Genomic DNA, 23,964 nt, shown 5'->3' with positions numbered 1-23,964 from the left:
GTGAATCCCCAGTGTCTGCAGGTTCAGCGAGCTCCCGAGGGGTCAGATGGGCTGGTCTGCAGACCCCACACAGACCTGGCAGCTAGGGGAACCTATGCGTGAGCATCGCGGATGGGGGGCACCACTTGTTTTCAACCTTGACCGCACCACTGAAGTCACTCAAGGAGTCAAAAAAAAAAGCAGGCCTGTGCCTGGCGGTTCACCTCCAGATTCTGCTTTAATGGGTCTGGGATGCAGCCTGGGCCAAGGGCTTTATGTCGTTTCAATACGTAATTAGAATGTGCAGCTACGATTGAAAACCACTGATCTCAGTGACCTCGTTGAAAACCTGGTTTTCCGACTTACCAGTCACATGACCTTGGGCAACTCCCCCCAGTCTGAGCAGCTTTCTGGTCTTTACAATGGGGAGAACTGCTACCTGTGAAGACGATCATAAGACCTATTAGACACCCGACACACAGTAAATACTCAGTATGTGTTCCCTGCCTCCCGTCCTCTTTCCCTGCTGTGATTAGAAGTGACAGATCAGCTAGTATTCTTGTCTTTACCCCAAATCCCAGCCTCGCTGGAAAAAGGAAGCATAGAAACAGGTTTCCGTCAAGACCGTTCAGGGAAGCATCAAGTCCTAGGGCCTGTACTCAGGGAGCAAAGCTGGCCCCGTGGGCCCGCACCCCAACTCAGTGCTCAGGAGAGCCCCACGCTTGGGGCATTAAGCTCTACCATGGCTGTCTTGAAATTCTAATACTTTTTGAACACCTTGCACTGGGTCCCACCAATTAGGGAGCCACATCTTGGGGTCGTGGTTGGGGGAGCCAGTGAGGCTGGTATAAGGATGCCAGCAAACCCCTCTCTGGCTGGTGGAAGCAGAATTAATATAAGAAAAGAGCATAAAGGGCCTTGTACCCGAGTGACCTGGTCAATCTCTCTCTACGCTAAATGTACTAGGGTGTTGTGGAAGGGAGACAAAGGGTACGTCATGAACCCTCCGTGTGAAAGACCCAGGAAGAGTCCGACCCAAAGTTCCTCCTCCTTTCCTCCGGAAGCTTGGGGCTGGAGCAGGCAACAGACACACCTGGAGGCTGAGCCACAGCTGGGTGATCGCGTCTCCTGCAGCACCCCTCTCCATCACCCCGTCCCGCTCAGCACCCACGAGGGATGCGCAGCACGGACAGAGGGGTGAGAAGGAGCTGTGGCTAGGAATTTGCAGCGGCTGGCTGGTTTGTTGGTGTTGTCAATGGGTGGCTTTTGTCCACACGTCCAAATGCGTGTTTCCCGATGAACCGCTGTTTTGCCCTCTTTGCTTTGTTGCCTCCAGTTTGGAGGGCTCCTCTTGTGGGCATCCCAAAACCTTCTGCAGTTCACGGGAGAACAGGCCGCATGAACACAGGGCTCGGGCACTGCAGCCATGGGAAAGCTTCTCATTCGCTCTAGCCCACGGCCACTCTTCCTCTGGGCAATAGAGAGCAGGATGTTACAGAAGATGCAGAGATGGTACGAATGTGCCATGAGGAGATGAGGGCCGCTGCTGGAGCGGCTTCTGCAATTTGACTTTTCAGGGGCAAAACCACGTTGGGCAAGGAACACTGGGAGCAAGCCAGGTTGGCAGGTCCCATCCCTCTCAGTTTCCATCCTGATGCCGTGATCCAAGAGGATGTCTGGATCAGCGAGGAAGTATGTCACCAGAACTTTAGAGGGATAATAAAATACTGAAAGTTCGTGAATTTTTTGAGCATAAAAATTAGTATAGACTTGATTTTATTCCCAGTTTTAAAAATCTCTTTTGCTAACTCATATCCTGATATAGCTTCCTTACGTGAGAAACTACTGGGAGGGCCAGCACTTGTCCATCAGTCTGCTCACACCTACAGGAGTGTGTAAGGCATCTGACCGTCAACGGTCATGTGTGTCATCCGGGCACAAAAGGTAGAGAACTTCTTCCCCACAGTATCAAAGAATGCTAACCCTGTGGGAACCAGCTCGAACAACCTGGATTAGTAAGAACCACATTTTGTTGCCAAAATCAAGTGAGTCAGAGAGGCAATCATTTTGGCTGTGGAGCCAAACACACTGGCCATCCTTGGCCCTATGGAATGGGACGCTGGGGCCTGCCAAAAACAACCAGCTCACAGGTAACCATAGAGGAGAAACATTTTGTCGCAGACTCTATTTCCAGTGACTTTCTTTGAAATATAAGACTCTGCTCTGGAGAACAGCTCATTTCCTGGAGCCCTGAGAGAGGAATGGAGGAGCAGCCTAGCCCAAAGACGACCAATGGTGACAGTGCAGGGGCTTCTAGAACCTTCCACTGCACACCTGCAAAGCCCCGACAAAGACGGGGCAGCACAGGCATACTAGAAAAACACACACCGCCTTCCAGCTGTCTTCTCAGAGCTCTCTGGGCACCACATTCTAGAATTCAGCCACCAAGTCGGGCGAGACTTCATCCGCAGCCAGAAACTCGCAATAAAGTCCAGGCGGAGGAAGGGAAGCAGAAGGCTCCTGGCTTCAGTTCCTTCACGTCCTGCCTGTGGATTGGTCGCACACCCAGCCTATTTAACTAGGACTTGAACAAATGCTGGGAGCGTTTGTGGGGGGTAGGAGGGTCTGTCAAGGAGCCCAAAAGGAGAGAAAGGGCATGAAACGTTTGTTCGGAGACTACAAGGACGTAGGCTAATGATATAGGAAACGAATCCAAAAACTACTCTCATGGTTATGTTCAAAGAGCCACTGTCCACCAGGAGTCCCTTGCCAGGAATCCCTAGCAGAGGCCACTGCAAGGGTCAGAGGTACCTTCCTCCCTTGAATAACCTCAATTCAGAGGAGAGAATGGGAAAAGAAGAAAGAAAAACAAGCAAGAAGGAAGAATGAATGTATTTGAGGGAGTCAGGAAACCCAACTGCTTCACCGTGTTTCACTTCTGCCTTGAGCGGCTCTTGGCTTCCAACTCAGTTACCGAGAGATCAGGTAAGTCCGTTTCTCGGGGCAAAGGAGCTATCCTGGCAACGGCACCCACAGTGCGCTCATCTAGGTGCCGCATCACCTCCCAATTGTCTCAGAAGTCTGCTGTCTCCATACCACCCTCCTTGCCTCCAACCCCTGCAGCGTGCTCACAGCAAGGGACGCCTGCCCCCTCCCTCTACCCCCCTATCCCCCACCCCTGCCAAGGAAGAAAGGATGCCTCATTAGAGGTTAGAACATCAAACCTTAGGAGTCCAAGATCCCTCCCAGTCCCATCTCCATTCCAGCCAGAAGAAACCTGTCTTGATCTGATGCTCCAAGGTTAGGAGGGAACCCAGAAAGGATTCCTTCCCAAGTCCAACCATCCCCCTTTGCCAACAGGTTAACCAGAGGGAGGACAAGGCCATTCCGTGCGTGCAGCAGCCCCCCGACATGTTTTGGCAGGAGCCAGCCCCTCCAAATCAAGACTCTGGCAGGATTCTACCAACCGCTCAGAGGACAGTTCCCATCTGTTTATGGAAAGAATGTTAATAACCCCCAATCATAATCAAATAGGCAACCACTTTACTTTAAGTACCTATTAACGGACGCTAATTCACAATGGAACGGTCCTGGAGTGCCCATCCACGGGCCCATCAGAGGCACCGGCACGTGTCCGACCATTAGGATAAAAAGCCAGCGAGGGCTGCTGCAGCACTCAATGTACTACCGGAAGCCCTCGCGGTAGGTCTTGACCACGTCCTCCCCAGCCTCCCGGCTTCCGCTGCCCTGCACTGCGGTCCCCGAGGTGCCCGGAAAGAAACGAAGGGTGTCTCCATAGCCTGGGAAGCAGCACCCACCCCTGCTCAGCTCCCATCTCCCCCCCACCACCCGCTGCATCCCCGCAAGCCAGGTGAGCCCCAGCTTGAGAAAATGCTTGAAAGCCCCATTTGAGGCGGAGATCACTCAAGGACAAAGCATGGGCAGAACCGGCTTCCTCTCTCGGCCCTCCCCGGCTCTCTGCACACCGCACGTCCCGGGGAAGCAGGGCCAGCGCTGCCCTAGCCCACGGTGCGCTCAGACGTGTTACTGCACTTCTCTGGTCTGTTCCCTTCTCTGTACAATGGGGACACTCGCCTAAGAAGCCTGAGGGCTGCTTCAGCTCCAAGAAACCATCATTCTGTCTCTCCCGCGGGAGAAGAGGAAGCCAAGAAGCATGAAGGACACCATCACCACATCCCGGATCTGGAAATATGTAGAGATACTGAGGTCGTCACAAGGTCAGAGGCCAAAGAACATACGCTCTTTTTACAGGTTGCGAAAATCCACGTGAATGCTTTTTCCTCTATTAAATAACTACGGTAACGGATATGAAAACTATGGGACATGTTTTATTATTTAAAGACACTCTTGCATCATCGACCTGGCTATTTTTTTAAAAGATTTTATTTATTTATTTATTTGACAGACAGAGATCACAAGTAGGCAGAGAGGCAGGGGGGTGGGGGTGGGGGGAAGTAGGCTCTCCAGGATGCGGGGCTCAATCCCAGGACCCTGAGATCACGACCTGAGCCAAAGGCAGAGGCCTTAACCCACTGAGCCCCCCAGGCGCCCAACCTGGCTATTTTTCTGAAGATGGCAGGTACACCAGGGCTGCTCACCGTGGGACAGCCAAGGTCAAGGAATAAGGCGGTTCGCTGGCCTTGGAAAGGGGCTGAAGCTGTAAGTGCAGAGTCCTAACCTGGCTTCACCGGACCAAGAATCCAAAACACGACGCCTCCTCTTCTCACCACGGCTTCTTCAGCAGTACACACAGCTGCCACAAAGCCCCAGCCAGATCCCTGCCATGGTCTTCCGATGGCCGACAGAAACATATCTTGTGAGGGAGAGCTTGGTACAAACTCTGAACCACATCACGTCCAGGCCCAGGGCCCACGGGCACAACATCCTTAGCTGTCAAAAACACCGAACCGTCTGGGGCGCCTGGGTGTCTCCGTCGGTTTCAACGCATCTGCTGCCTTTTGCTCAGGTCATGATGGAAGGTGGGGGGCGGGGGGTCCTGGGATAGAACCCTGCATCTGGCTCCACGCTCAAGGGGAGCCTGCTTCTCCCTCTCCTTCTGCCCCTCTCCCACTCTCTCTTTCCCAAACAAATAAACACAATCTTTAAAAATATAAAATAAAATAAAATAATAAAATGCTGAAATGTCTGTCTGTATTTCTGTACCTCCCAGTGGATGGCTCCTGCCCTGCACACATTCCGGGCTCAACCCGCCTCATCGATCACTCCCTCCACCCAGCAATTCAAGAGATAGTGTCCCGCACAGCAGGTAGCCTCCGGGTCCCAGCTCCTGCAGGCTTCTGTTCTGAAAGTCAGTTACCACAGGGAACCAAACGATCCCCTGCTGCTCTAAGTAAGACCCTGGGCTTCAGCCACAGCTCCAGGAAACCCCACTGGCCCGGCTCGGCGCCTTTCCAAAACATTTGTGGATCCAAGAGACCTGCTCCCCTGCTAGTGTGACCGCTCCTAGGGCCACCTGTGATCAACGAGACGGCAAGGGACGGAAGTACAGAGGTGTTCAAGATGGTGCTTTTTCTATCTGTTTCTGTAAGATCTCATTAATATCTTCATCTCCCAAAAACTAAGTGTCCGGTAGAACGCCTGTGCACACCAACACGGGGAGACCTCTGACACCTGACAGGTAAATAAACAAGATGCAGAAGGATACTAAGAGTGTGAACACGTGCATCAGTTAAACACACAGAGGCGTGTATTGTGTAAATGTGCAGGAACCCATGTACACATAAATGCACACGTATGTAGGCGTCGATTTTCTTGTAGACCGAACGTACACTGTCCACACGTATCACACACTGTGCGCGACCACTCTTGGGGGAGCAGCTGCGGGCTTTAATTGCACTGGTTAAAACCGGTATGGCACAAGTTCTCTTGTCCAAATAAAACATATTAATAAGATCAATATAAGAGATATATACACTAATGATTGTTGTCTAGAGGTCTAGGTAGGCAATCTATGACCTGTAAAGAGCAAACATACGTATACACATACACAGAAGGACAAAAACGGGGGCGCCTAGGGGGCTCAGTCAGTTAAGCATCTGCCTTTGGCTCAGGTCATCATCCTGGGGTCCTGGGATGGAGCCCCAAGCCTTTAGATGGGCTCCCTGCTCAGTGGGGTGTCTGCTTCGCCCTCTCCTTCTGCCCCTCCCCTCCACTTGTGCGCAATCCAAATAGATAAATGGAAAATATTTAAAATGTTTAAGTATGTTTAAAAATGAACTGGTTACCAGACCTGGTCCCTAGCATCGCTGTGGGTTAGAGAGAGCCCACAGTGCATGAGTCTCGCTGGGAAAGAGCCAAGTGGGGAGGGCCGGTGCGCAGAGCCGACAGAGAAAGAGAGGAAGAGACCAAGGAGAGAGACATAAACAGTGAACTGAGGGACACACACGAAGCCCAGGCTGGTGGCCGTCTCTGGGAATGGGGGGGGGGGGGGCAAGCATTTTTGGTTTTATCAGCAACGTTTCATCTCTTTACCCGAGGACGAAAACATCAGACGCAAACATAAACCAAAACTGTAAGCGGTGCTCATTCTAAGCGGTGTGTCTGCCGCACTGGCCTTTGTGCTTTTGTCTTTTCCTTATTTCTCAGAAGGACGTGACGTTCGTACCACAATCCCTCCTCGTGCACACACTGAGTTCTGGGCCCTCGGGTGGGGACGCTGTGTATTACGTATGCGTCCCCCCATCAACCCCACTGTCCGTCCCACGGCCCAGGCCCCTCCCATTGCCAAAGTAGCCCTTACTGGCCCGTTACTGATTCACAAGCTGGGCTTTTTTTTTTTTTTTTTAAATGATTACAAATGCAGTCATCCATCTTAAGTTCAACGAGCATTTGTCAAACACCGTGCGAAGTTTCAGGCACACGGGACTGAGTGATCTGCGGTTTCTGCCAAGTCGCTCCTGGCCTGGCAGGACAGACCGATGATGTGTGTGCAAAGGAAGGACAAGACACTGGGGTAAGTGCAGAATTAAAGCATCCTGACGGAACACGTTGTGTGACAAAGATGAGTGTGAGCGGGTCCTGGGATGGCAGCCCTTTGTAGAAGGACAGTGGCAGGAGCCGGGAGAGGCTTACACGTGAAGAAAAGAAGGGGAGAACTACAGCCATGGGGCCCCCTTTCATATGCCAGGTCCACACACGTCTCAACGCTCAGAGCCAACCCGTGGCGGCAGGAGAGACTGCGAGGGGCGGCGTAACTTTAGTAAAAGCGAGGAGCAATTAAGTGGCACGGCAGAGCCTGACCCAGATCTGAACATTCAAAGCTGGGGACGGGCGGGTTCAGAAGAGGTCGGGGTTCACCGGAGTCAGAGTCAGGGGGCTCCTGGTACCCACGCCTTCATTCTCTCCTGCACTGGGATGCCCACTGGCAACAAAGGATCGGGGTGGGTGCTGCCTGGGGCATGTGCTTACTCATCCTGGGATGAGGCCCACGCCCAGGGCAGAGACAGGCAGCTTCAGCCTCAGCAAGGTCAGCCTTAGACCCATCTCCACATCCGGCCTCCAAGTACAGCCTCCCTTCTTCAGGCTGCTGGGCTCCCCAGGAAGGGACACTTCCCCTCCACCTTGTGGGCCATCCAGGGCCAAGGAGGCAGCTCAGCTCTGGGAGAGGGGAGCAGGGGCTGGGAGAGGCTCTGAGGACAGCTGAGGGGAAGGCACCACCCTGGATCCTGCCTAATCCATCCGACATGGGGACACACTGTTCCAGAAACCGGATGACAATTAATAGGAAAAATCTGCTCTCCCAGCGCTGCCAAGCATGTCACAGGGTCTCAGCTGGTGGCGCTGCCTCCTCGGCGGGGAGCAGAAATGCCCCATTGTCCCCTTTGGCCGACACCCTCCTGTTTTCTCAGGTGGAAGGAGGGAACAGCTATGGTCAGAGGGTTCCTCCCGTGGTCCGAAAACTTTGCCCAAGCAAAAAGGTCAGTCCTCAAAGCCACGGCCCCAGGGATTAGGCTAAGACTGAAGGCTTGGGGCTCACCCAGCGGGGTTCATCTTCGAACCCCGCAGAGCCCTGTTTGGCATCAGGCAAATAAAATATCTCCCATCGAGGTGCCTCACAGTGGTCTGATCTTGTTTAAGTCGTGGGGCTTTGGGCCAAACTTCTATCGCCTCTCTAGAATTTGCCTGCACAAGTATTTCTCTTGGTCCAAATATTTCACAGGATTCACAAAAACCTGGCTTGCCTTGCTCTGACTTGTTCAGCTTAAGCAAGAACAGAAAGAGGGTATAGAGGTAGGCGGCCTCGGAGAAGCCAGGCAGCCTGCGCTCCTGTTTTCTGCTCTTCTACCCTTCCACGGGGATCTCTTGCTGAATGCCAGTGTTTTAGACTTTTAGGGGAGTCACAGAATATTTTGAGAATATAACACAAGGAGTGGACTCGTTCCTTTCCAAACCATCCCCCACCCCACCGCCACGTACACCCAAACATTTGCATAAGTTCAGGGGACCACCGTCCCTGCGGATCTCACCTCATTCGGTCCCCGAGTCCCAAGGTCAGAACTCACCCCACAGATCCCGGTTCATGTGCAGAAGCTGTAGAAACTCATCTTTCTGGATCCCATACTCTCAACCCTGGATTCCAGTTCAGCAACCTGACCATTTGCTGAACCTTTCCTCATCCTTCCCTACCCACTTCCCATCGATCATTAGCCATAAATGGAAACCCCAGGGGGGAGCAGGTCTTTAAATTCCAGTTTCTGTTTGAGAACCAGTACCCAGCCTCCCGGAAGCCATCTGGACAGACCCATCCCTGAGATCAGGCAGATGGGTGCTAATTCACCGTGTTAACCCCTTTGGTGCCACTCCCCCTACCCGAGCCCTGGTGGGAAGCCTTGTCCCTCAGCCTTCCCCGGCCGGAAGGGGGCTGAAGACTCGGGATTGTGGAAGTGGGCCAGCAATCTTAGCAATCGTGTTGCTCTTGGCATCCACTCCGGGACCCTGTGTAGAGCTACGTGCTGAAATGCCATCATGCGGGCAACGTCCCAGCACCGGGGTCCACCACCCGACATCTAGCTAGCTAATACCTTTGCAGCACAACTCCAAGGGAGGGTGCAGGCAAGAGTGAAACCGAGCCACTCACACAAGGAGTCCTTTTTCTCAGCGACTCCCTTCACAAACTACCCTCCTTCAACAAACAGCCCAGCTCTGTGCTGCTTCCCGGTCTCAGGGCAAAGCCAGGCGGACCACAGTCTGGGCCCCGCGGACACCAACATCGCCTCTAACCCGTCACCACCAGCAGTGAGCGGCAGACAGGAATCTCCACCAGAACGCCTTCAGCCCACTAGCGGAGGCCCTCTTGGAGAGCAAAGGGAGAATAAAAGAGCCTCTTGTGATCAGAAGGAACCTGATTCCACCCGCCCCTCCCCCCTGCCAGGAGACCCTTGCAAGGGAAAATCCCACCTTACCCTTCATTCCAAATTTGGACCGCCGACCGTACTTGTTGATCATGATGAAGAGAACCACCAACAGGACGCAGGCAAAAGCAGCAAGTCCCACGGCGATGGACACCTGCGGGGGCCGAGAGCGGGCAGGTAAAAACAGTCACCGAGAACCCGCGGGCCAGGGAAAGTCACACGTGCCCAAACGGACGGTGTCCCGTTGCGGGGGAGCCGCGGCAGCCCACTCCGACCTGCGCCACTGAGTCAATTCCTCGGCAGAAGTAACTCATGAGACCTTGAGCACATTACAGGAGAATTAACTCCCCAGCTGGATGAGAGAACGTCCCGTGGCTCAGCCTCTCATCTGCGGGCCATCCGTCACAAGCAACGCAAGGGCAGGCCTAAGATGTCTCTGTCTACTGTTTGTTGTTTCCATTAGCAAAAAACCCTCTGCACCTTCCCATGGATGATCTTTACAGAATATCTTCCAGAAGGTTCTGAAGATCTAGACTCTTAAAACAAAACAAAACAAAACAAAACAAAAAAACACCTTTGCTCTCCTCCTCAGGGACATCTCTGGCTCTGAGAGTCAGGCAGGGAAGGGTCGGGGGGAGGGACTGGAAAAACCCACCCAAGGGGTTGCTCTGAGCAATTCTGACTCTTGTAAAAAGGTTTGTGTGGTTAGTATTGCCCTCAAATCAGGCCCAGCCAGGCTCCTAACAGAGTGGGGGTTTTCAAACGGTTCTCTTCCGAACCCTAGGGCTTGGAGCAGATCCTCAAAGAGCTCCTCAAATAATGACTTATTCTCATCAAACAAGGAAGGTTTCAACCACCTGAAAGGAGGTCATTCAGCACAGTTTTTTTTCTGCCGCATATGCTGGGGTTCCAAGTAAGACAAAATTCCGGAAAGTCAGCTCCAAAAACGAAGTCAGTAAACACCGTCCCCTTGATCCGGGAGTGACTTACCCCAAAAGTGTCTTCCTCCGGTTTGTGGGTCACCGTGATGGGTGTGGGGCTCACGTCGTAGACTGAAAACCAACCAGACCAGGAGGGTGGTTAGCTTACCAGCCATAAGAGGCTCAGCCACAGGCCCCACCTGACTCCCAGGCCCCCCACAAGAGTTCCTGCTCTGGCTTTGCAGAGGTCCTTGGAGACCAGGTCAAGGGCAGGCTCCACGAGGAATAAAGGACCCTCACTGCCACCCACTACCCCCATTCCAGAGTAAATAATATCACCTGGGCAACCTAGGCCATGAACTATTAGGTACAGAGGAGTAGAAAAAATGGTTTGGGATCCAGGCCAGGGTGCGGATTGGGCACATTTTGTTGATGACAACAGATGGTGTTGACATTCGGCTACCCTCTGCCAGGGGCCCTCCTTTCCCTGTCCCTGGCTCTCCCATGCCCTTCCTTTCTCCCTCTTTACTCCTCAGTGAGACCAGGAGACCCATGGTCCCAGGAACAACCCACTGTCCACTCCCCTACCACGGAGTTCAAAACACAGTGGCCGCCCGAGGTAAGCAGCAAGTCCATCTGCCCCAGAAACGCCACCTTTCCCAGCAAGGTCGGGATGGGAAGCCAGTCTGGCCTCCATCTCTGATCATCTCCTGGGCAGGAAACAGCCCCAATTCAGAAGTCTTTGGAGGGATGTTCTGGGAGATGACAAGTCCTCTCAGATCAAGGACAAATGAGGGAATCACAGATAATCTGCACATCCATGCCCAGCAGTAAGGGGTGTCCTCAACAGGACTGTCCACCGCCTCAGGCCACACATAGGGCAGAAAGGACAGTGCTGCTGCCGTTAGTCTCCCATGGGGAGAAAAGGAAAATCCATAAATACAGATTTCCCCACCGTCCATGAGCAAAACACCAAATTGGCGGGGGGTGGGGGGTGTCTGGTCCTAGCCCCAGATTGCTTTTAAATTGAGCCTCAATAATTCTACTTTGGGGCACCTGGGTGGCTCAGTCAGTTAGGAGTCCGACTCTTGATCTCAGCTCAGGTCCTGATCTCAGGGTTGTGAGTTCAAGCCCCGTGTTGGGCTCCACAATGAACATGGAGCCTACTTAAAAAACAAAATAATTCCACTTGAGGACACACAAGCCTATCAGGACACCTTGTAAATTACTCACAAGGTGAGTCCCAGCCAGATTCTGGGGCCCTCAGAGCAGGTAAGAAACATGGGTTTAGGGGCCCCAATTCTCTCCACAAGGACACATGAGATGATCACCAGGGGTCTACCTGTGCATGTACATGAAACCCCATGTCCTTCCTGACACCACCCCTTCCCATCCAGGCAGGGAGACCCACAACTTGCTCAGACCTTAGGGAACTCCGTGGGGGAAACTGAGGCATGGAGACCAAGAGATGTGCAAATGGAACTACCCAAGAAGTAGTTCTACTCTCCAGTTCCCCTTCACAATTCCCTGAGATTCTCTCAGCTGCCATGGGTCTGGGGCTGGCCACGGAACAGGAAAGAGGGCTATGTGGAATCAGTAATCACCAAAAGTACCAGAATAAAGCAGTTTCAAAGCAAAAGATAAGGCAGACTTACTGGAGACAAAGTTATCCGTGCTCTCTGTAAAAAAGACAAAGAGATCATTAACAAGTGTCATAAAAACCAGAACAGAAGCACTGTATCTTCCTCATAGGTACGACCTCTCCCACTCACCACGAGTGCCCCTTTACTCCGGCAACTGAAAACTAAAATCCTTGACACACCACCCCTCCCCCGCACCACGCTACCCCCTCCAGGAGGTGGTCTTCCAAGTGGAGAAGGAATGCGAGATAAAGCTCCTGGTTCCGTGGAGGTGGCCCAGCCACCCTAGGGTCTATGAGATGGAAAATTACATCTAGACACAATGTCTCACCCACAGTCCTCTCCCCTTCAGGTTCCCAGAGCGCTGGGATGTTGGTGGTACCCCAAAGCCAAGAAGAGATGCTGCAGGGTGGGTTTCCCTGGACTTTGGTGAAAATGCCAGCTGTGATCCCAAGACAGAATTCCTCAAATTGATATAGGGAGTTTATTCCAGCAGGTCCCTGAGATGTTCCTGGGAATCCCTTCATGAACCTGCCCATCCCCCAGATGAAAATGTGCTATTGGATCTTCGCCTCTAGAAATGGCTCAGCTAATAGTGAAAGCACATCATTATTAGACACTAATTATAAGCCAGGGGCTAGACTCAGTGCTTTATGTAACACATCACTCGATCCTTATAACCATCCAAGGAGGTGGAGAGCATTAGCCCCATTTAACTGAAATAGAAACAGGCTTCTAGAGATTAAGAGACTAACTAAATCTCCATGAGGGATTATTAGACTGAGCTGGATTCAAATCCAAGCCTGGGCTCTTAACAACTCCAGCAGAGATTCCCCAATTCTAGCATGCAATGGAATCATCTAGAGGGTGAGAGCACTACCGTTCTCCAGTAAAAGGAATGAGGGCTCCTCGGAGAAATGCATAACTTCAGGCCTGGGGCAGAGAAAGTACAAGATGTGCCCGGAACACCGTGTGGTACTAGAAAGTAGGAGTGTGCTCTGGATTAGTGGGAACATGGGGAAAAGCACGGGAGCCTCCAATGACCAAATGTGGGACAATTTAAGCAACAAAATGAAGACAGCCATGGATTGTTACAGGCTAAATTGTACCCGCCCCAAATTCATATGGTGGAGCCCTGATCTCCAGCACGTCCGCAGAGGACTGTGTTGGGAGACAGGCTCTTTAAAGAGGTAATTCAGTTAAAAGAAATTGATTAGGGTGGACGCTAATCCGGTGTCCTTCCAAGAGGAGGCGATCAGGACAAACCACAGAAGACCACGTGCAGACATGAAAAGACGACGACCATCTGCGAGCCAGGGACAGAGGCCTCAGAAGGAGCCAACCCTGCTGACACCCTGATCAGACTTCTCGCCTCCAGGACTGCGAGAAAAACACGTGTGTCTTGTTTAAGCCGCCGAGGCTGTGGTCCGCTCTTACGGCAGCCCCGGGAAACTACACGGATTCTAAGTCATCGCACAAAATGAACATCCCCGAGTCCGTACCGATGTATATAAGCAACTGAATGAACACACAGGGGAAGAAGAGACGCTCTTCCTCAGAGTAGCATTCCACCCAACACACGTAGAAGGAATGATGGAAGGAAGAAAGTCACCACTGGCAAATACCACGGTTATAAACCGCTTTGGGCAAGAACCATCAAGGAAGTTTAAGATTAATGTGTGAAAGCATGGTAAGACACAAGACGTTCACAAAGTTTCCAAACGTTATACTCGTTAGGTACAAAGCGAAAAAAAAATCACCTTGAGGTGGAGAACCCTGGCAGATACCATGTCCACCCAGTGATAGAGTTAACTCAGGTCACCAGGAACTAGAGGTGTGGACACCACGTGCCCCCCACGGTGATGTCCTGAGCGAGCACAGCATCGTTTCTGTGCCGTTCATGCCAAAATTGTGTAACCGGCATTAACTGGGAGGCAGCAGTTGACAAACCCAAACTGGGGGGGAGTCTACAAAATAACTAGTGAGTATCCTTCTAAAGGGTCCAGCTTGGGTGCCCGGGGGGCTCAGCTGAATGAGTGTCTGACTCTTGATTTCAGCTCAGGTTGTGATCTCAGGGTCGTGGGGTCAAGCTCCACGTTGAGCTCCACATTCAGTGGGGAGTCTGCTTGGGATTCTCTCTCTCTCCCTCTGCCCCTCACCCTGCTCTCATGACCTCTCTCTCTCTCAAATAAATCAATCTTAAAGAGAAAAAAAAAAATGCCCAGCTCATGAACGACAATGACAGACTGAGGAACCGTCCCAGACTGAAAGAAAATAAGGTGACAGAGCATCTAAGCATGGCGTATGGTCCTGAACTGAGTCCTAGAGAAGAAAGGACAGCAGTGGATAAAGGTCAGGTCCGTAAATTCCATAACAGTGTCAGTGTGAATATCCTGCTTTTGCACATGATACCCTTTGGGGAAGCTGGGTGAAGGGTAAAAGAAGGTTCTTTGTACCATTTTATTTGTATTGTATTGTACCATTTTATTACTAAGTTTTTTTTTTTTTAAGATCATGTATTTATTTGAGAGAGAGAGAGCACAGAGTGAGAGAAGGAGCACAAGCATGGAGCAGAGGCAGAGGGAAGGCAAGAAGCAGGCTCCCCGCTGAGCCCAGGACCCAGGGGTCATGAACCAAGCCAACAGGCACCCGTAGGAGGTAAATCTTACACTAATTCAAAATGATGAGTTAAAAAAAAAATCCTAAAATTTGTTTTCAATAAACATGCATTATCAGGCCTCATCCCAGAATTTCTGAGTCAGGAGGTCTGAGGAAGGTCTTGGGAATTTACATTTCTACCCAAGTTTTCAGGTGCTGCTGATCCCTTTGAGAATTCCCTGCATTATGTTACCTCTACTGTGGCCATGAGCCTACCACACTCTGAAAAATAAGAACAACCCGTTCGTTCATTCATTCATCCACCCATCCACCCATCCATCCATCCACCCATCCATCCATCCATTCATCCATCCAACCATCCCTTGGTCTTCAGCCCCTGGGCTAAGTCCTCACAGTCATTGTAATTATGGCTCTACTAAATAGGCACCAGCTAATATTCTTCTCTAACCACCTGTGGGGCAAGTGATGCTTTCTGTGAAGGAGTCTAGAGAAAGCCCTATTTACAGCAGGTGCACGGTTAACGGCTGGCTTGTCTGCTGCCCATTTTGTGTCGTCTGGGGAAGGCCAACAGAGCCTTCTCCAAATTCCTAAGCCCAACCTTCATGCCACAACCCTCTTGTAAGCTGCAGGTACTGAAGGCCTGATGTGTGGGGAGGATGGCGGGGAGGGGGCCCGAGCATTGGCTTCAGAGCTTGGGGAAAGACAGGTGCCAGATCAATTCACAGTTAATGCTGATTTGTATATTTCTCATAAGGCTCCCGTTTATTCGAGAATATTCTCACATCGGGCAAATGTTTTTGGCCAAGTCTATGAGCCCTGTAATCTCCCAGTCAGCCCACGTGCTTAGCTCCCTTGCTGGAGCCTGGGAACACGCATCCATCCAGGAAACACATGAACCCAGGAACAGGGAGACTTCCCGGTCCCCTCTAACCAGTGGGGGAACTCAGAATTTTGCACTGGAAGAGGATGGTACCCAGGAATGATCCTCAACTCCTACCCACCAGCAGCTGGGAAAGATAACTGGAACCACGGGCCAAGGTGCTGTTGAATATGAATGGGGGTGGGCATGAACGCCTCTACCTCAGTCCCAGACCACACTTCTTCCAATCCCAAAACTCATCAAGAAGGGCCTTGTGGGAAAAGCCAGCGGGGTCCAGAGAAGGGAGAAGCGAGGCAGCAGCTAGTGTCCAGACAAAGAGGTGGACTGAGATGTGCTGTTGGGAGCAGATGCCCCGGGTTTAGGTGCGAGAAGGCAGTGGGGAGGCCAAGCCAAGGCCCGCGTTCACACCGCCCATCCTGCGCAGATGCCCCATCTCCCCTCCGCTGCACGCAGCTGATGGTGGCTCAAACTGGGAAGAGAAATCCCTCCTTTCCCCCCAACCTGGCAGCCTGGGACCACGTTCCACCTCCACAAGTTCCTTAGGGCAAGGAAACCAGCCTTGACCGAGGCTGAGGGCGCTGGGGCACTGATTTCTCCATTGTTTGTACCCAGCGTCGTGAAGGAATTCTGCTTTCTGCCATTGTAAAAATCCCCACGAAAAACTGGACGTCTGGCCAAGTAAAAAATGAGAATGTAGGAGTTATGGCAGCTCACTTATTCCTAAGTGTTTTGTCAAGTAGTCTCAGGTATTTTTTTGCACACACACACACACACACACAGACACACACACACACATATCCCTTGGCAACATGCCTCCTTCTATCACATCATCATCTAAGGAACACTCTTGCCCAGCCTGCAACCTTCTAGCTACCACGTCCCACCCTGCCATCACTCAGTCTCTCCAGGTCCTCCCTTCCTGACACGTGAATCCCTGATCCCTGGTGGCTCCCCACTCTTAAGCCCAGATCCCCTCCGGCAGCCCCGCTAAGTTCCTGGAACACCGAAGAGGATTTAGCTCCACCGACCTCCCTAACCAATCCTTGCAGAGACCTCCTTCACCAAGGCTAGATGCCATTTTGAGGGTTTTAGCCCTTCTCTGGAAATGTAGGAGGAAATCCAACATTCCTACAGCATGTGTAATTTTAAAAAGCAAACAACAACAACAACTTTTCCGGAACATTTTCATTTTAACGTCCTACTCTGAGAAAATCTTTACTGATGGAAGCCTCTGCATTTCCAGATTGTTCCATTAAATATATTCATTCCAATCAAATCTCTCCCATGGGTCTCAGGACCATGGAGAATCAGAAAAGGAGACCGTTACCTTCAGATCTGGTTCTACCCCAGAACAGATCCCCTGTCAGTCGCCCTTGGATGTGCTTTTCAGAAAAATAGAAACAAACAGTCCCTCTGTGCTTACTCTGTGCCAAGCACTGTCGTAAGCATTTCCGGTGGATGAGTCCACTGTACGTCAACCAATCTTCACCACAGCCTTTGAGGTAGAAGCAGGTGCTGAGGAATAAGCCTGAGATGACAAAGCTGATGAGCGATTTAGAGAGACTCTGAACCCTGGCGGGTTGGATGGCTCCCTGTCCCTACAGATGGCACTGCCCGGAGCCTACCTGTTGGAACCAACAAGCTTGACCAGAGAACGCTGCTTCTAGAACGCCTACGTTCACTGCGTCCCGCCGTCCCAAGAATCCTGGCAATAGCTGACAGCTGGCCCACCTTTCCTCTGTCTCTACACAGACCGAAACCCTCAGCATGTTTCACTTAATCCTCATGGCAGCTGAGGGAGGAGCTTTTGTTCTTGCTCCCATTCCACAGATGGAAAAATAGAGGCAGAGTAGAGATCATCTTTCACTGCATGCCAGTCGCATACCATGTGCCAACCCCGTCCTGGGAGCTCAGGCCACCTGTCTGGTCGGGTCACAGACGGGATTTGCACCTCCATCTCCCGGATTTCAGAACCCTCGCTCTTAACCTCTCTGCTCTGCTTGCCTCGGAGCGAGAGAGGAGTCGCTGTGATCAATGCGATGTCGCCACACGCTCAGGGCCGAAGAGAAGAGCGGGACCCGCAGCCAGCCTTACGCCCAGAGCTCGGCAGGGATGAGGTTTACTGCCCGCTCCTCCAGATAATTTACTCTCCCGAACATTTAGACCTTTTGTCGTTTGACACAACTGGCGCATCTTATCCCTGTCATGGCCTTTTCATCATCCACCGATTCTTCTAGGTTCATAAAACAAGCAAACCCTCACACAGGGCAGCCCAGGCAGGGTCTGAGGAAGATGCCTACTGGTGGGCTGTTTCCCTCTGAGCTCCCCTGACTCCCCCCTGCCTTCCAGCTCCTGGGGCCAGAGCACACCAAACAGCACGGCAGCTGATTGTTCAAACACCCTGGGGGCTCTGAGGCAGCAGGTCCGGGTGGGGCTGGAGGGTCTGAGTTCTAACACCTGCCCAGGGGATGGTGATGCTGCTGGGCCAGGGACCCCTCTTTAAGAACCTGAGAAGGTGTCAAGGGGCTGCTATGTCTCTTGGGGACAAAAAGGGTGTCGGTATGGCTGGGAGGATGCGGAGAACTGCTCTGAGGACAGCCCCTGTGGGGAGAGGCCCAGAGTGGCTCACCTTCCCGCTGGAGCATTCCGGGGCTCTCCAAGCCCTCCAGGCCCCAGGAGCTCCCCTTTGGAAACAAGCATTGCTTTAGGGAACGTCTCTAGCCCTTCGCACTGGCAAGGCCTCGCCTGTGTGGCCCGGCAGTGCCCAGTATCTCCGTATCTAAAAGCTGCTCCCTCCACACCACACGGAGGGCGGAGACTCTTCCAGCCCCCCCCCCCACCCGGGGCAGAGATGGGTGTGGCCGGCAGTGCCACAGGGCATGCTGGGCATGATGCTGGAAGCGCTGGACCAAATGGGACCACCAGGGTCTTAAACACCAGCACGTTTGGGACCCTCTCCTGAGCGACGGTGCTGCACCACCCTGGGCCTCAGCCGCAAAAATCTGGCTTCCCACGCACCTTTTCATTTCTGAGCTTCGAGCTGGAATTTCCCTGCACTGAGATAAATGAGGCCACTGGAGTGGAGCTGCTACCCCGTATGTGTGGGCTGAGAAGTCCCCTTCACATAAGCAGATGAGGCACCGTGCTGGCTCTTGCTGGCACCCTTCTGTGTGCGTGTGCGCCAGTGTGTGTGCACGTGTGTGTGCGCGCATGCGGGTGATCGGTCTTCTCACTCCCCTTTATCTCGCTAGAACCCCTGAGTCTGGAGACTGAAGGTCACCCAGCCTGTTCCCAGCAGAAATCAGCAAGGTCACCAATTTGCTCAGTTTCATTGACAGAAACGCATCAGCTGCTGGACCCGTCGAGAAGCTACAACCATGTCCATGGAACTCTCTGGAGCTTTTCTTCTCTTGCAACTCAGGAAGGTATTGGAGAGACTGTAGCTCAGACAGATAGTCACCCCCCTCAAAGAGTCACACAAAGAAAGTTCTTTCATTCCTTCAGTTACCAGCCCTGGCTCCCTGGACGTAGCAAACTCAAGGCTGGAAGCCTACCCCCTCACCAAGCCTCGCTACCAACCGGCAAGCAGAAGGAGGTTCAGTTCACATGTCTGTTAAATGTGGGGTTGAACTAGAGAGACCCCAAAGGCCCTGCAATGGAAGGTCATCGAACCATGGTTCTGTGTCAAAGCCTGCACTCCGTGCAGACCAGAAGTCATGAGTCAAAGGAGCAGTGTCGTCGTGCCCATTTCACAGATGCAGGAAATGGAGGCTCAGACAAGCAAACTATCGTGCCCAGAGTTCCGCAGCAAATAAACGACTGGGTCAAGATTCTCTCTGTCTTTCTTGTCTAGCTCTCAGGCCCTTCCTCTACCAGAACAGGGCATGTCCCTGTGTGCACAACTGTGCATTTCTGAGGGGACCTGAGAGCCCTGGAAAAACAGAGGCTGTATCTGGTTTACACGAAATGCTGGCAGGATCGGACTCGGGCCCCAGGCGGACTTTGGTTCACCAGAGATAACAGTATCCAGGGGGATACCGTGTCCACTCTGCACCCTCCCTGGAGGCGCCGTCACACTGCAGGAGCCTCACCTGGGAAGGGCTCCTTGAGGAAGTGGCCGTTGATGGTCTGGTTGGCCGTGCCCAGCGGGTTTTTGGCGATGAGGGTGTAGTTGCCGTTGTTGTAGTGCGTAGGCTTGTTGAAGAGCAGGCAGCCCTCGGACACCTCGCCCTCCTGGTAGTACTCCACATGCGTGATCTTGGACTCCCGCAGCGGCTGCCCGTTGTGCAACCAGTGCAGCGTGGGCGGCGGGTTGCCCCGCACCACGAACTCGATGCAGTGCTCCAGGCGCAGCTCGGGCTCCTCCAGGCTCACCACACGTGGGGGGTCTGCGGGGGATGGGCCCGCTGACTCCCAGCACGCAGAGGCCCCCACGCCCCAGAGCAACCCCCCAGACACTAGGACAGGGATCCCAGTTCTCCCCCCATCCAGCTCGGGGAGGACCCAGGGGATCAGGGGTACCCCCACCACCTTCCCAAAAGTGGGGAAGAGAGGACTGTCTTCGCCCACACTTCCCAGGTCCACCACCACTGGCCCCGTGATCCTCTAGGAGTGAAGAGAAGGCAGATGGGGGCCCACGTGGGGGTATCCTGAAGACAAAGATGAGTTGTGGGCATACCATCTTCTGAGGGACAGGGACGCCCTTTCTGGGGTTACCGGCCAAGAACTGCCTTGCTCTGTCCTGCCCCCCTAGCACACAGGCCCCCGCCTCCTGCATGACCGTCCCCCGGGGACACAGCCCCCCTCCAAGATGGCAGCCACTCACAGTGCACGGTGAGGGCCACACTGGCGTTGCTCATGCCCACCACGTTCTCCGCGATGCACGTCAGTGTGAAGCCATTGTCCTCGCTTGTCACATTGACCAGGGTCAGGTTGATGGCGTGTACGTTGGTCCAGTTCAGATTTGTCTAAAACCCCAACGGGAAAAAAAAAAAATCAGTTTCTAGAAAGCAGTTCCTCATTCACCTTCCAAACATCTGCAGGAATCAAAAAGAAAGCTGTGTAGGAAGCGAAGGAGGCCTTTCCTCCTGCCGTGCACACTGACCAGCCACCAGACTCTCTGCGCTCAAGAGCTCAGGAAACCCTCACATTTACCCTAGGGGGTGAACAGTAGCATTAAACCCACTTTACAGATGAGAAAACTAAGGTACAGAGAAGTTTATTAGCATGCTGAAGCTCGGGTTGGCCAGAAAAGTTTGGAGCTGGATGAGAACCAAGTACGTGCAGACTTTCCCTCTTCTTCCTTCTCCTCACATCTCTGGCTTCTCTTCATGATGGAGCTCACTGGGACAAAGAGGTCAAGGCTCCCCAGCCTCCTGATGGGGCCGGAGCCTAGGGCTCCTACCTGGTGGGTGTTGATGGACTGCAGTCCCGTGACTATCCAGTCTACGTCGGGCAGAGGGGATCCAGAGCCATTGCACGTGATGACAGCGTTGTCACCCTCTCGAACGGTCAGGTTCACGTGGCTCACACTGATCTCAGGAAGGTCTGGGAGGCAGGACAGGATGAGTAAAAAGATAAGCCAACGCTTAATACCAAAACTTTGTCCCTGGGTTCGATGGTAGCCCTTCTCAACACAACCTGCTTGATCAAGCTCTTGGAAGGCCCCCAAGTGCCAGAATCTTCCCAGCACCTCCCCCCCAGCAGAGGTCAGAGCTCAGAATTGAAGCCCAGCTGGGCTCTCCTACAGTTCAGCCAGAGGGTGGGGGTGGGGAGGTGCTCAAAGAATGTAGTTCCAGCAACCGGCTCTCCAACTTTGGTCTGCTTCCAACTCCCAGGAGGAGTCTGCTAGAAATTCAGGTTGCCGAGGCCCATTCTGAGACATTCCGTGATCTCATTAAGTCTATAGGGCCTGGGCATCTGCTTTTCTAAAACACCCTTAGATGCTCCTGATACGGAAGATCCAGAGCCAACACCTTAAGACAGACTCCTTCAGATCTGATTGATGAGTATCTCATAGGGAGAAGGGGCCATTGAGAAGGGGCACACTGCACCCATCTTCACTCCAGGCTCACGGAGGGACAGGGATGACCAAGGAGGTCAACGGTAAGCCAGATCTGCACCCAGGGCAGAGTTCAAAGCTGAGGGTTGGGGGGGGGGGGGTGGGAGCAGGGACCAGAAGGCCCTGGCTCCGCAGGCTCCCACGTGGGTGTGAGGGCCCTCTGCCTGGAGCCCGCCGGGGCCAGGCCACTCACTCACCGCACTGGCTGATGTTCATGCGGAACAGGGGCAGCTGGGAGCCGTCGGCACCAATGCAGTAGAGGTGCTGGCTGTTGAGCTTGGCCTCCCCCTGCTCCTGCCACAGCTGCATCCAGCGGATGTCACAGCTGCAGTTGAAGAAGTTCTGCTCCAGTCTCCTGCGGGCAAGGAAACAGGGGAAGGGACCTCCTGAACCAAAGACGGCCCAGCTCCCCCCCGCCCCCCAGGGCTGGAGGGACGCCCCAACCCGCTCTTCAAGGACTAGAGAGAGGAGGGATTTAGCAAGATTTTGAAAGAGATGAAAAATACTTCTAAGTGCATGAATTCCTTTCATTTTTGCACTCATTTGGGAAAAAAAAAAAAAAAAGAATCCACTCCACTTAACTCACCTGCCAACAGGACCCTTTTAAATATGTCAGCTTGGGATATTGCTCTCCTCAAAGCCCTCTGGTGGCTTCCCATGTCATCTGAACGTCAAGGTCAAAGGCCAACAGGCTCTGCAGTGCTCTCCATCACCTCTCTGACCTCATCTCCTACCTCTTACCCCCTTCCTCTTCTTCAGCCACACTGACCTTGCTGTCTGTCAAGTTCACTAGCACGACCAGCCTGGTGCTGCCTCAGGGCCTTTGCACTTGTTGTCCCTTCTGCCTGCAGAGTTCCTACGCATAACATGCCTGCTACATTGGCTATCTCACTTCATTAAAGAATCATATGGCCTTCTCCAAACACTGTTCTAAGCAACCCCTGCCTTAGCACAGCCCACTCCCTGGCCCAACTATTTACTTCCCTCCAGTATTTTCACTGTCCAGCATCACTTTAAAAATTTGTTTATTATCTGTCTCCCCAAATAAAAATTAAACTCCACTGAGCTCAGAGAAATTGCCTGTTGGGTTCATCTGTATCTCCAGTATCTACAACTGAGCCTGAGACGTGAATGCCTATTGAATGAATAGAAGGCGGGAAGGGAGGGAGGGAAGGAGGAAGGAAAGGGCTCCTCTCCCTGGGGAGCAGGTGGTTCGCGATTTCCACGATCAGCTCAAAGCCCATCCCGGGCCCAGCTTTATTCTTCATAAATTCAACAAAATCCTTACTAAGCACCAGCCCCATGTCTGGCTGTGAGCTGAGCACTGCTGATACAGAGGTGAATGAGACAGCCTGGGAGCATGGAGAAGAAGTGCATCTGATGGGAAAAGTGTCAAGTTCAAGGTCTTCCTTCTCCACTGACTTTCCTTGTGACTGAGAGCAAGTCCCTGCCCCTCTAAATGGGGTTATCCCATTAGGGGGACAATGAATGGCATTCATTGATGTAAAGCACCCAGTAAATCTAAAGGTCTGCGTCAGTAGGAAGAACGTGATTCCCTTGCTGGACCAGTAAGGAGGCGAGTGTGTTGGTACCCAGAAGGAGGGGCACTAAGACCCAGGATATTCAGGACAAGGGGTGGAATTCCAAAGTAGTTAGGCACACATCAGAAGTGATCAGTTTTCAGGGAAAAGTGAGGTCCTGGAGGAGGAATCCGTGTGTCCCAGCCAGTGGGACACCGCAGGCAGAAGGTGCCAACACCTTCGCATGAAAGCCTCTCTGTCTAAAGGTATGCTGGCTTTTCCCTGCACTCTTTCAGAAACAGTGCAGAGAAGGGACTTAGCCTTCATGGAGCATCTGCTTCCCACAGCCATCCTGGAAGACAGCCAGCACTGTCCCTGTCCAGAGGGGGGACCCCCACTCGCATTGGGAGGGGTTGAGTCTCGTGCTCCAAGTCCCCGGGCTGGGGTGGGACCAAGCAGGGCTATAAGCCTCACCCTGCTGGATTCCAGACCCCACACGCCCCCTACCCCATCTACCCTGTGCAAGGCACCGCTGGCTGTGAGCAGAGATGCAGAGGAGTCAGCATGACCCCCGGTTCTGCGGCTCCCGGGCAGAGAGCAGGGGAAGAGTTCACGGCCACGCTGGAGGCCTAGATGGGAAAACAGGAAAGAAAAGCTGCGCCAGGGCATAGAGTTCACGTCAAGGAGCACTGGGAAATGCAGCTGGAAGGGAGAGTGGAAGCCAGATGGTGCGGGACCTTCACGGCCACATCAAACATCAGCAAGCTGGGGATTCATCCAGGGGGCGGCGGGAGCCAGGGAGGCCCTCGGAGCTCGCGACGATGTGAGCAAAGCAGGTCTGTCAGAAGACTAATCCAACAGTATTGTGCATGACGTGCGTGCCTTTCTCAGAGCGCCCCGGCGAAGGGATGAATGGGGGACAAAATCCTTGACTCACATGCCTCGACTAGACC

The 23,964-nt window shown here is 52.9% G+C and overlaps 1 protein-coding gene across 3 annotated transcripts in view; it reads right to left on the bottom strand.

The window, feature by feature from the left end:
• NTRK3 (neurotrophic receptor tyrosine kinase 3) overlaps window positions 1–23,964 on the bottom strand; it is a gene marked incomplete at its 5' end in the record, with an annotated part of 368,325 nt that overhangs the window by 226,559 nt on the left and 117,802 nt on the right. For all 3 annotated transcript variants that reach the window (XM_080809225.1, XM_080809226.1, XM_080809227.1), the window contains 7 exons: window positions 9,423–9,525; window positions 10,362–10,423; window positions 11,947–11,970; window positions 19,522–19,818; window positions 20,256–20,397; window positions 20,835–20,977; window positions 21,689–21,846. In XM_080809225.1, the coding sequence (XP_080665351.1) occupies window positions 9,423–9,525; window positions 10,362–10,423; window positions 11,947–11,970; window positions 19,522–19,818; window positions 20,256–20,397; window positions 20,835–20,977; window positions 21,689–21,846 (929 nt within the window). The remainder of the gene's footprint in view (window positions 1–9,422; window positions 9,526–10,361; window positions 10,424–11,946; window positions 11,971–19,521; window positions 19,819–20,255; window positions 20,398–20,834; window positions 20,978–21,688; window positions 21,847–23,964) is intronic.

The sequence above is a fragment of the Martes martes genome, assembly GCF_963455335.1.
Source record: "Martes martes genome assembly, chromosome: 7".
Taxonomy (NCBI): Eukaryota; Metazoa; Chordata; class Mammalia; order Carnivora; family Mustelidae; genus Martes; species Martes martes.
This window is presented reverse-complemented; position numbering and strand designations above follow the sequence as displayed.